The sequence below is a fragment of the Urocitellus parryii genome, chromosome 10 (genome assembly GCF_045843805.1).
Source record: "Urocitellus parryii isolate mUroPar1 chromosome 10, mUroPar1.hap1, whole genome shotgun sequence".
Classification (NCBI taxonomy): Eukaryota; Metazoa; Chordata; class Mammalia; order Rodentia; family Sciuridae; genus Urocitellus; species Urocitellus parryii.
In genome coordinates this window covers 1,463,823-1,476,070 of record NC_135540.1, presented here as the reverse complement: position 1 = coordinate 1,476,070, position 12,248 = coordinate 1,463,823, and the positions used below count along the sequence as shown (strand labels likewise).

Below are 12,248 nucleotides of genomic sequence, written 5' to 3'. Positions count from 1 at the left end.
TGCCAGGTAAGTTTGGCCACTTATTTTAACTGCGTGAAGGTTCCGCGGATGGAGAAGTTCACATTGAAACCCAAGCTCTCTGGGTTATTTGTAAGTTTCATTAACCACTGTTTGCCCTGCCTCTGTGCCCTGCAGACCCAACATCTGTCCATTGGCATTTTCTCTAAGGTGCTCCAGGTCCTCCCTACAGTCAGACTCTGAGGAGTCCAGCAGAGAAGGCAAAGAAGCGGGAGGAGAAATCCCCTCACCTGCTCCTTAAGCTTTAGAAAGAAAGCCCTCCTGCAGATGCCTTGGGCCTCACCTCTTGCTGCTCCTCAAGAGCGCACCCACACCCCTTCTCAGCCTCCAAAGGTCCCCAGGACCACTGCTCCTTGTCTTACTCCCACATCAGCTGGTCACACTCATGATGTCTCTGGATAGTCTGACCTGAACGATGTGTGTATGTGTGTTGCGTGTGAGTGTGTGAGAGTGTGTGTGTGTGAGTATGTGCGCGCATGCACATGAACCTTACTACTAAATCTGCTGGAAGACATTCACTTTGCAGCACACAAACCCTCTCCCCCTCCCTCTCTCATAGAATGCATGGCTAATTGGGGGATTCCTTATTTCAGAAACAATTTCTCCTTTTAACTGGGGACATGGTGGCATTCCAAAGAGGAGTCACCTCACATCCTTTATTTCCCAAAGGTGGAGGTACATCAGATCATTAGGATGCGTCTTTTCTCTCTTCAGCTTTGGTGGCACCTGAGGGGTGTGGCAGGTGTGAAGAGCTTTGACAGCGTAGACCATGTCAGAATTCTAGGTGGCCTCTGTAGCACGGTCCACAGAACCTTCCAGGCTGGTCTTCTCAGCCTTGGCTGACGGCACGGGTGTTCTGGGCTGAGTGACCTGCAGCCGAGCTGAATCAGTGTCCGGCGCCACCCTCCCCCTGCTTCTGTCTGAGCTGCACCCTGGACAGTGGACAGACAGAAGGTTTCCTGCTGTAGGGAGACGTTTCCTGCATTATCCACCAGATGGCCTTGGAAAAAGAATCACACTGAAAGTGAAATTCTGGTTAATGTTATTTAATTCAAACTTGCAATCTGGCTGAGCTCCGGATACCTACCGGTAATAAAAAGAAACTAGAGGCCAAGTTATGCCATTAGAGGGCACCTGTAATCTTAGAGTCTGTTCACATGGACCTGCTAAACCAGGCTGGGTCTTAGGAAGGATAAGTTGTTTACTATGTAAAGTGACCGATTCTTAAACTGAATGTCTGAGAGAGAACATTTTATTGGCAGGGAACAAAAATCTATAAAATCTTAAAACCACCATTTAAACAATTTCTGAGTAAAGGTTCCATTTTGTACAGTGAACACAAGTTACAAAAATATACACAGTGTGTCTGCAAAGTAATTTTTGGTTAGTTGTGTTTGGAGCTTATTTTAAATGCATTTTGTTAAAAAAAAAAATCCTGCCTGTAGACTGGTGGAGTTGAACAAATGATTGAAGTTCCCTAATGGTCGAATTTGTTTTCCTCTCAACAGTTGAATGTTATTAGATGACATTTTGGAAACTGCAGTGTGGTGAAATTGAATTCTTGTGTTTCAAGGTCCTGCTTAATCATGAACACTTTTCAGAAAAATATCTATTTTGCCTGTATTGTCCTGTTAATTAAGATGGTTTCAGAAACAAAAAGTGTGACCTGATGGAATTTTAGTTTAGAGAATATGATTTTTTTTTTGTTTAATTGGAACCTTATAGTCATACACAGTTGCTGGGTTCATCCCGCAAACTCAAGCACGCGTGGAATTGATTCCAGCTCACACTCCTTCCTCCCCTTCCCCATCGCCCCTCATCCCCTCCCTCCCGCATCTCCCCCTCCCCTATCTCCTCCCTTCCCCACCTCCCCTCCCCTGTCTCCTCCCCTCCCCCGTCTCCCCCTCCCCCACCCCCATCTCCTCCCTCCACTCTGCTAGACCTCCTGATGCTCTTCTATTTATGTTTGGCTGGTTCTTTTCACTTATGCATAAAGGTGAGATTCCCTGTGGTGTATTTATGTAGCCATGCCCCATGGTTCTGGAAGAGTTAGTTCTGCCTCCTTACGCTCCCTCCCTCTGCCACTCTCCTCATTCTTGTGTGTTACTGGTCTTCCCTCTGTAGGGCCCTCTCCCTCCTCCTGTCCTTTACTTTGCTCTAGCTTCTGCAGGTGGGAGAAGCACTTGACCTCTGCGTTTCACTTAGCGTGAGGTTCTCCATTGCCATGCCGTAATTCCGTTCTTTCCCTGTTACGTGTCTGCACCACAGTTTCTTCTTGATCCACCCGTCTACTGAGGGCACCTGGCTGGTTCCACAGTCTGGCTGCTGTGGACGTGGCTGTGTTGCTGTAGAATGCGGACTGGTTTTCTTGGATAAATACCAAGGAGTGGGACTGCTGGGTCCTGTGGTGGTTCCCCTAGTTTCTTGAGGAATGAGGGTGTGCTTTTGGTGGGGGAGGCTGGACCCAGGCACCAGAACCTGGAACTTACTCCTTCTCAGCCACGCCCACCCTTAGATCTGACAGCTTTGACCACTCTGCTAAGGTTCCCTGAAGATCTGAAGGTTGAAAGGCCCCAAATGCAAACCTTCTGAGCACCAGTGAGCCACAGTGGAAAATTCCACACTAGGAAACTTCATCTCACTCACAAAATCATTTAAAATATTGTATAATATCACCTTCAGACCACACATATAAGGTGTATAAGAAGCATGAATCTCGTGTTTAGGATAGGGTCCATACCCAAGAGACGTCATTATGTATGTGCAAATATCCAAACTCCAAAATAAAAATAAACCCCGAATCTAAAACATGCCTAGTTCTAAGCATTTCAATCAAGAGGAGTCGACCTTACAAACGCCTTTGAGAAGTGCCTGGGATGCACAGGAGCAGAGCCTCATGGGGGGTGGGGCTGGGGGCCCTGCTCTGCATGTCCCCTCATCCAGAATTGCTCAGTAGCATTCAGTGCTAAGCAGCTGCGTGGAGATTGTGCAGATTGGATCCGGTTTACAGTGCTTTCAAAGTCATTTAAGATGAGAAGTTCATATTTCCACCTCTAGTGTTTACTACGGGCCCCTACCTGCCTATGCTGCTTTCCCATGTTTAAAATAAGGAAAATAGCTGTGCCCACCTCAGAGGGTCTTGGAGGCCTTGGGTGCACACCACGGGAACAGTCAGAAGGGTGCCTGGCGGGCGGTGTGTGCACGGTGACATTCACTAACACATCGTCTCACAGTTCATCCCGGCAACTGGCTGATGTAATGAGAGGAAGTTCCCCAAGGGCCACTGAGGAACTGGGGCCTCTGTGGCTGTCGTTCCTCGGGTTCCGGACCAAGTGAGTTCCTGGGGCACTGGTCCCCTTAGCTGGCCAGTCCTGCAGTGGACAGCCATGTGGACAGAGTGGAGCCCCTTGAGGACGGCTGTCCTGGAGTGGCCAGGGCAGGGGTGGCCCTGACCCATCCACTCCACAGTCCCGGGAGCACAGAAGGCTACCATTCCTGACAGAAGGCTACCATTAATTGTCCTCCTCTGCAGTCAGGAGGCGGCGTTGTGGGCATGGTGCATGCGACACAGAGAAGTGATTTTATTGTGCTAACACAGGTATTTTTATGAACATGTGATTAAGGGTACAGACGGGAGCTGAGGGGGCAGAGACCCACCCAGCTCAGCCCATCACATCCTCTGCTTAGAGTGCTCAGCTGAGCGTGGCCACCTCTTGTGGACGGACGCTTGCTGATGGCTGTAGACACAGGAGCTCCCACTTACACCTGCCCTGAGTATCCAAGGGAGAGGCCATTTCTGGGGCCTGGCAGGGAGGGTCGTGCTCAGTCTCAGCAGCTCCGTCCCTCTGTGGAGTTCGGGGATCTCTTGCCCACCACTGAGCCCCGGCCCCGTCCCTTTGCAATTTTCTATTTTGAGACAGGGTCTTGCTAAGTTGCTGAGGCTCAAACTTGTGATTCTCCTGCCTCATCCTCTCAAGAAACTGGAATCACAAGTGTGCACCACTGTGCCCAACTTTTCACATTTTCATCTTAAAGACAAATGCATCCTTTCAAAAATATTTTAAGTTGTCTGAATCTATTTTTGATAGCATTCAAAGAAAGGCAAAATTAGAGTCAAATGATGTGTTAAGTAGAGGTTAATTAGTTGTATCTAAAATAGTGTCTATTTAAAATAAAACTGGCATTCACCTCATCTCAAATTGCTGCAAATATTTATTTGCATTAGAATTTTTCACTATTTAAATTACTAAAGTGTAGAAATACCGCATTTCTCTAATGATTGAATTCCCTGATGTGCTCTAAGTCAGAGTGGTAAGGAAACCGTTCCTGACGTAGCTCTCTCTCTCTGAGAGCAAACGTGCCAGCTCCTCAGAGGCACAAAACCTGGTTGGGGCTCCTGACAGCCCCCCAGCCGGGGGGTGAGGTGGGGAGACAGTGGCCTGCAGTGCTGGAGACCTTGGTGGGGGTCGGTGAGAACTGCTGAGGGTAACTCGGTGAGAGTCCTTAGGACGTGAGGCCTCCAAGGCCCGGCCGCCCTGGGAGTGGAAGCCACGCCGATTTCTAACACGGTGGGGCTTGACATGTGCCTGTGGCGTGGGAGAGTCTGGTGGCCTGTACGCTAGGCATCAGTGATAACTTGCCTTGTGGTTTTGCACAGATTCCCTGCGAGGGAGTTGGACGTCATAATCTCTAAACAAGTTCTGAAATGAAAATCCAGTCGCGGAACCAGCAGAAGACTCTTCAGAACCCTCAGTCAAGGGTTTCGTACAGGGGTTGAGTCCAGGGTGCTTGACCACTTTTCCACATCCCCAGTGTTTTTGCTTGTTTTTTTTTTTTTGGTCTTGAGACAGGGTCTGCCTAACTTGCTGAGGTCCTTCTACCTCAGCTTCCGAAGTAACTGGGATTACAGGCACGTGCCACTGCACCCAGCTCAAGGTTTCTTTTGTGTGGGGAGTACCAGGGGCACTTAACCACTGAGCCACATCCCCAGCCCTGTTTTGAATTTTTATTTAGAGAGAAGGTCTCATTGAGTTGCTTAGGGCCTTGCTAAGTTGCTGAGGCTGGCTTTGAATTTGAAATCCTCCTGTCTCAGCCTCCTGAGTTGCTGGGATTACAGGTGTACGCCCCCACATCCAGCTTCAAATTTTAAGGAAGAATAAAATAATCTGTGTAGTAATTTTCTGGCTTTTGACAGGTCTCTGTGACTTATGTTGAAAATAATAGTTCAACCACATCAACAGTTATAACTTGACTGCTGAGGTGAAGTCCAACTCACCTCCAGTAGCCTTGTGTCAGCTACAAGGGCTGACCCTGAATGAAGCCCTAGTTGAAGCGTTACACGTAGACTGAAGCCACCCGTAGTGATCACCGTGGCTTCTGCCATAATCGAAGTGGGAAGCTAATGCGTCAAGTGTCTAAAATTCCTTTGAGCATCTGAAATTTTGGTGAATTCATTCTCAACATCATGAAGTAGTTGGGAAGAAGCAGAGGGCAGATGCTTCCAGAGCGTGTGTGCCTATCGGGGATCTGAGACACCCAGGTGTGGCTCAGGGCCTCCTCTGTGCTCGCTGCAGGAGGGCGTCGGGGAAGGCTGCCTGCAGAACTAACACCGCCGCCGCTCTGTTGCCAGGATGGTGCTGCTCAGCTGGAGTGTGCTGTGGCTGCTGCTGCCTCTTGGCTCCAGGGCCCAGAAGCTGCCCACTCGAGATGAGGAGCTTTTCCAGATGCAGATCCGAGACAAGGCGTTTTTCCACGATTCATCAGTCCTTCCAGATGGAGCCGAGATCAGCAGCTATCTCTTCAGAGACACACCTAAAAGGTACCCTCCCTGCCGCAGCTGTCCGTGAGCTCCTGGGGCCCCCTCCCTAGGGAAGTGCCTTGCAGATCCAGCCTGGAGGGTTGCTCCCATGAGAAAGAAGGGTGGCCAAGGTGGGCTGAGGGAGGCCGCTGATCTTTGCTGACCAGGGCCTCCTTTGGGTGGAAGAGGAACCTTGGCACTATTTCACGCTCCAGGAGGATTATTTTCTCATTTGCAGGACTGTCGGATTAAAATGCAGTTCATTGAATATATATGTTGCTTCAAGGGTTTGCATTGAGGTTTACAAGGATTATGTTTGTTTACCAAATATGATCCAATTTTGAGAGAATGAAATCAAACAGTGATTAAAAATTAATACTGTTCATTTCCTTTAGTCCAACATCATCAATAAATTGGGCTCACATGATAGTCTTAAATATTTCAACCCTAAGAATTTACAGATGTGTGTGCACACATCACATAAATACTAGGTAACAGACCAATTGTTAGGGAAGTGCCCCAGACTGAATCACTGAAACACACCCAAGGCTCAGCAGAAACAGCTCGTGGTCAGGAAATCTGACAGTGTTCTCTCTGCGCAGAGAGAACGGCAGCAGACCTCCTCTGAACTTAGTTTATAAGTCAGAGTCTAGGTTCTGCCTCGGGTGGGCTCAGGTGGAGAGCAAGCTTCAGAACCTCAAGGACCACTCGGCGAGGGGCGGGGGAGCGAGTGCATGGCCACCGGCTCCTGGGGCTGGCAGCCCCTGTACTGGGAAAGGGAACTCTGTGGTCAGGGTGCCGAGGGTGTGGTCTGCCTCTGGGTGAGTGGGCTCTTGCAGGAGGGGGCGGGTGTGGGAGCAGGGCACGGTGTCTGGGCAGAAGTGGGGTCAGCTTGACTCAGCTTCTCCGTGAACCCTGGTCATGATGACAGGGAACACGGACTTGATCTATAGTTGCTCACTTTGCCATTCTCCAGCCCCTTCATTGTTCACCTTGGGGTAATTACATTTCAAAACCAGTTTCTCCTTTGACGCCGTGACACCTCGCCTGGCATTCCAAGAGACAAAACTGTCTGGTTCCACCATGATCCCTTTCCAGAGATCACGGAGGACGAGGTGCAGCGGTGGTCCTTTTAGTTCGGAGGCAGCCCCTCTGCTGAGAGCCCTGTCCTGTGGTGGTCACTAGGAGGGAGAGCAGGGGATTGGGTTCCCTGTGGTGACGAGAGGGGGCAGGAGGACGGAAGGTGGGGGTGAATTTGTCCCATGTACTCTGCTCTGGCACCAGTGTCCCATGGTAAATGGAGTCCACACACAGCGGGAAGGTTTGGGTACTTCTCCTTGCATAATGCCAGAAAAATCACTTGGTTGTATCTGCTTCTTTGTAAAATAGAAAGACGCAGCTGCGTGTATGTGGTTGGTGCCCTCTGTGCAGCCTGGGCAGAGGATCAAAAGTCTGCTCTGCAAAAAGTAGGCTGAGCTTAAAATCAAGACTGCTGACCCTTCCCTTCAGAGAGGGGAGTGGTCCATGAACCCCGGCACGTCAGCAGGTCAAGCATCTGGCTGTTCTCTCTGGCTGGTTGTCGGCTGTTTTTCAACTAGCTGTTTTGCTTTTCTAGGGTCCTCAGTTTGCTTGTTTTCCCTTTGCCCACCCCACCCTCTAGCTCCAAACTCCTCTCTGGACAGTGAGGGGAAAATTCACTTTCACTCAACTCTGTATCTCAGAGAGAAGGGATTCCAGGGGTGCACCAGGGACTACTGAGGTGCAGACGGTGCTAGGGCTCTCCAGCCAGGTCACTCATCAGTGATCCCCTCCCTGGGAAACGCCCTTCCAGGCCTGAGCCCGCAGAGGTCTGCTAAGTGCTGGGAAGTCTCAGAGGGCCTCTGGGACAGGGTATCGTCCAAGTTGCAGCAGGTGCCTGAGGACCAAGTGCGGACCCCTGGGGTCCGTGGGGAACCTGACCCTGTGTGGGTGGAAGACAGAACAGCCAAGGGAGAGGTGGTCTCCAGGAGACATGGGTAAGGCCTCGCGGCGGCAGAGTGGGGAGGGGTCTGCAGGTGAGGCGGCCCTGGAAGGAAGAGCCTCAGCCGTGGAGGAGTGTCCCCCACAGAGGCCCAAGGCAGGAATCCGCGTGCCCAAGGACAGCGAGGGGCTGGGGCTGGGGCAGAGCGCGGAGGGTCTCCTGAGACCTTCCGCCCAGGGCCTCATGCTCTGAGTGAAACTAGACACTCGCGGGGGTCTCAGGCCGTGCACAGGCTTCCGTGATGGTGCTCCTGGAGGGAGGGAAGGGGCACAGGGTCGCTGGGGTCAGGAGGCCCCTCAGGAGGCGGCTGCAGGCCCAGGCCAGGGGCGCTGGAGACCTGGCCTGTGGCCACACTGTGGGTCAGGCGTCAGATGCTGGGTCTGTTTGAGGAGTGGAGGCTGAGGTGTCTGCTGATCCACCCTGCCTGGAGGGAGGAAGAGGTCCGAGGGCTCCATCCTCTGTCCTGACAGGCAGGGGGTCGGACTCTCCTTTACTGCAGGGGGGACTGCAGGGGAGCTGACCTGGGAGAGAACCAGGGTCTGGAGTGGGCGTCTGAGGTCTGGAGTGGGCGTCTGAGGTCTGGAGTGGGCGTCTGAGGTCTGGAGTGGGTGCCTGAGGTCTGGAGTGGGTGCCTGAGGCCTGGTTGGGTGCCTGAGGCCTGGATGGGTGCCTGAGGCCTGGAGTGGGTGCCTGAGGCCTGGAACTCCCTGGTGTCTTAGAGAGCACGGTGAGAAGGTGGCTGTACCTTGGGTTCAGGTTCAGGTTGGCAGGTCACATCTGTTAGCACACAGGAGGGGAAGTGGTCTGGATGAGGTCACATGGGGCATGGGAGACAGAAGGGGTGTGCAGACAGAGCCGGGCTCGGTGCAGAGGTGAGGGTCCAGGGGTCAGGGGAGCCAGTGGGCAGGGGCTGGGGTGTTGGACAGCAGGTGGGTGTGAGTACAGAGAGCAGGGAGGTGAGAGGTCCTCAGCACCGCCGCCGTGCACAGGAGGGAAACCCCACTTTTCTTTGCCAAGGACCCAGGGAGCAGCTCCTTAGGGTCATTGAGCAGGACTCGCAGCATTTATAGCTGGGCAACATTGTGATCTTTATTCCCCTTTAAAAACCTGCAAACAACCCTCCGGGGAAGACTTTTCCTCGTGTCTTTAAAATCCTGTTTAAACCATCAGTGTGTTCAATTGAACAGGAAATTTTCGTGATTAAGAAAAGATAGAGGTGCATCCTCCCACTGTCAGACAGGGACCTTCATTTTCAAAACTGTCTCTGAAATGTGATCCCTTGTGCACAGAGGTTGGACAGTAGAGCCAGGAGGGAGCGTCTCAGGAGGGCAGGTCTGCCACACTGGGGCGTGGTGTCACCCCCTTGTTGGTGGCCACCCGGCTAAGCCCCTGCCACGCAGTCGAGGGTGACGTGAATGGAGGCTCCTCTGCTCGCTGTCTCGGCGTTAGGTCTCCTGTACTTGCTGACGGTGCGTCTGGTCTGCCCTTCCCCAGGTACTTCTTTGTGGTGGAAGAGGACAATACTCCACTCTCGGTCACGGTGACGCCCTGCGATGCGCCCTTGGAGTGGAGGCTGGGACTGCAGGAGCTGCCCGAGGACGGCAGCGGGGAGAGCTCAGGTGAGCAGCAGCCCTGGTGAGGGCTGGGGAGGTGGTGCAGCCAGGCAGCAGGGCAGCCTGGTCCCGAGAAGCTGCAGCCCGAGAGGGAGAGGAGGGAGAGGAGGGAGAGGAGGAAGGAGCCAGGAGAAGCTGCCGGCATGCTCTGCTGGCCCCTGTGGTACTGCAGTCTGCCTGGACGGTAGGCCCCCGGGGACTTTGAAAGCTACCCGGCTTGGTTTCTCCCTCAGATGCCATGACTTAACTGCCCTGGGCGGGCCCTTCGCAGAGTGGGGGAATGTGAAATCTCACACGTCTGGCTTTCAGTCTGCGGTGAGATGGCCAAGGTTCCTTCCTGAGCTGGTGGTCAGGCCTTCATCAGGCCCTGGCATGGGCCAGCAGTGTCCAAGGATGGCCAAGTCAGGTGGCTTTGGTACTCCCGACACATCTGGACACTGAGCCTCGGCTGCTCGGACAGGTACTTGATTTTCTGGCTTCATGGGGTTGTCCACTCCTGCTGACGACAGTGAGGTCAGCGAGCTGAGCCCACACCCATGGCGCACTCACTGTCCTGTGGGCAAGCTGACTGATGGTCAGGATTCACTGTCTCTAACAAGTTTGAAGCTCTGGACCTAACAACTATAGGTAACCTAAAAAATTATAGGTGATCTATACCCAACTAGATTTTGTGCTGAAGAAATACATCCATACAAGCCAAATACTCGATAAGGTGGTCTTCATCACGGCCACCCATCAAGCAACCATATTATTTTTATGACATCATATTGAAGGAGGAAAACAGGATGCAAAAACTAATGGTTCCTCTAGATCCATTTGTGCATGAGAAGTGATTTACTGACCTCTGGAGAAAATAGGAGACAGTGACCCCCACTGCACTCGGGCACTGGGAGAAGGACGCGTGGAGTGGACCACGGCGGTGCAGAGGCGGCCTCCCTGTGTCCCCTTGTGCACCGTCTCAGGGCTCTGTGAGGAGTGTGTGCTCTCTCTGTCGTGGAGAGCAAGGTGAGAACCCTGTGCACCGCCCAGGGCAGACAGACCACGTGACCTGTAGCCCCTGCTTTGCTCCTGTCTTGCAGGTGACCCCGAGCCCCTCGAGCAGCAGAGGCAGCAGATGACACACGAGGAGGGCCCGGAGCTCTTCTCCTACAAGGGCAACGCCGTGGAGTCCTTCGCCTCCTCCAGTTCCCCCGCGGGTCTGTACCAGCTGGAGCTCCTCTCCACGGAGAAAGACACGCACTTCAAAGTGTATGCCACCACAACTCCAGAGTCGGACCAGCCCTACCCGGAGCTGCCTTACGACCCCCGGGTGGACGTGACCTCCCTGGGGCGCACCACGGTCACGCTGGCCTGGAAGCCGAGCCCCACGGCCTCCTTGCTGAATCAGCCCATCCAGTACTGCGTGGTCATCAACAAGGAGCACAACTTCAAGAGTCTCTGTGCAGCAGAAGCCAAGCTGGGGGCGGACGAGGCCTTCATGATGGTCCCCAAACCTGGTCTCGACTTTAGCCCCTTCGACTTTGCCCATTTTGGGTTTCCTCCCGACCCCCTGGGCAAAGAACGCAGCTTCCTGGCAAAGGCTTCTCCCAAACTGGGCCGTCCCGTGCACCCCAGGCCCAAGGCAGACATTCAGAAAGTCTGCATCGGCAGCAAGAATATCTTCACCGTCTCCGACCTGAAGCCGGACACGCAGCACTACTTCGACGTCTTTGTGGTCAACACGGACACCAACATGAGCACCGCCTACGTGGGCACCTTTGCCAGGACCCAGGGGGAGGCCAGGCAGAAGACCCTGGAGCTCAAGGACGGCAAGGTGACGGACGTGTTTGTCAAGAGGAAGGGGGCCAAGTTCCTCCGCTTTGCGCCTGTCTCTTCCCACCAGAAAGTGACCTTCTTCATCCACTCCTGCCTGGATGCTGTCCAGGTCCAGGTGAGAAGAGACGGGAAGCTGCTGCTGTCCCAGAATGTGGAGGGCATCCGGCAGTTCCAGCTGAGAGGAAAACCTAAAGCCAAGTACCTGGTCCGCCTGAAGGGAAACAAGAAAGGGGCTTCCGTGCTGAAGATCCTGGCGACCACCAGGCCCGGCAAGCAGTCCTTCCCCTCTCTGCCCGAAGACACGCGGATCAAAGCCTTTGACAGGCTCCGCACCTGCTCCTCGGCCACAGTGGCCTGGCTGGGCACGCAGGAGAGGAACAAGTTCTGCATCTACAGGAAAGAGGTGGACGACAGCTACAGCGAAGACCAGAAGAAGAGAGAGCTCAACCAGTGCCTGGGACCGGACACCAGGCCCAGGTCCGAGAAGGTCCTCTGCAAGTACTTCCACAGTCAGAACCTGCAGAAGGCGGTGACCACAGAGACCGTCAGAGGTCTGCGGCCCGGCAAGTCCTACCTGCTGGACGTCTACGTCATCGGACACGGCGGGCACTCCGTGAAGTACCAGAGTAAAGTCGTCAAGACCAGGAGGCTCTGCTAGGTCCCGAGGGAGGGACCCCAAGTCACGTTACCTGTTGACTGACAGCTCCCACAGCCGAGAGAAGTCGTCACCTGTGCTTGTGCCACCCCAGGCAGGAGAGCCAGGGAAGCTGATGTTTACAGAGCAGCAGAGAGACCTGCTCCAGCGCCCCAGGTCACCTCGTGTGCGTCCGACATCGCTGGACGTCCAAGACACAGCTCGCCTGGGAGAAACTGCCGCCCCTCGCTCTGTCCACTGCATGAACTGCTTCTAAATTATTTTATTACCTAAAAGTCTAAAGTACGCCATTCATTGCACACATCCACAAAGGCAGACCATCCCTCTCTA

General features: G+C 53.4%; 1 protein-coding gene across 1 annotated transcript in view; it reads left to right on the top strand.

Annotated features, from left to right (window-relative positions):
• The window catches only part of Ndnf (neuron derived neurotrophic factor), a 29,720-nt gene extending 17,742 nt beyond the window's left edge, over window positions 1-11,978 (top strand). The window contains exons 2-4 of the mRNA XM_026411764.2: window positions 5,648-5,836; window positions 9,330-9,454; window positions 10,528-11,978. Of these exons, the coding sequence (XP_026267549.2) occupies window positions 5,649-5,836; window positions 9,330-9,454; window positions 10,528-11,921 (1,707 nt within the window). The 5' untranslated portion in view covers window position 5,648 and the 3' untranslated portion in view covers window positions 11,922-11,978. The remainder of the gene's footprint in view (window positions 1-5,647; window positions 5,837-9,329; window positions 9,455-10,527) is intronic.
• The last annotated feature ends 270 nt before the right edge of the window (window positions 11,979-12,248 follow it).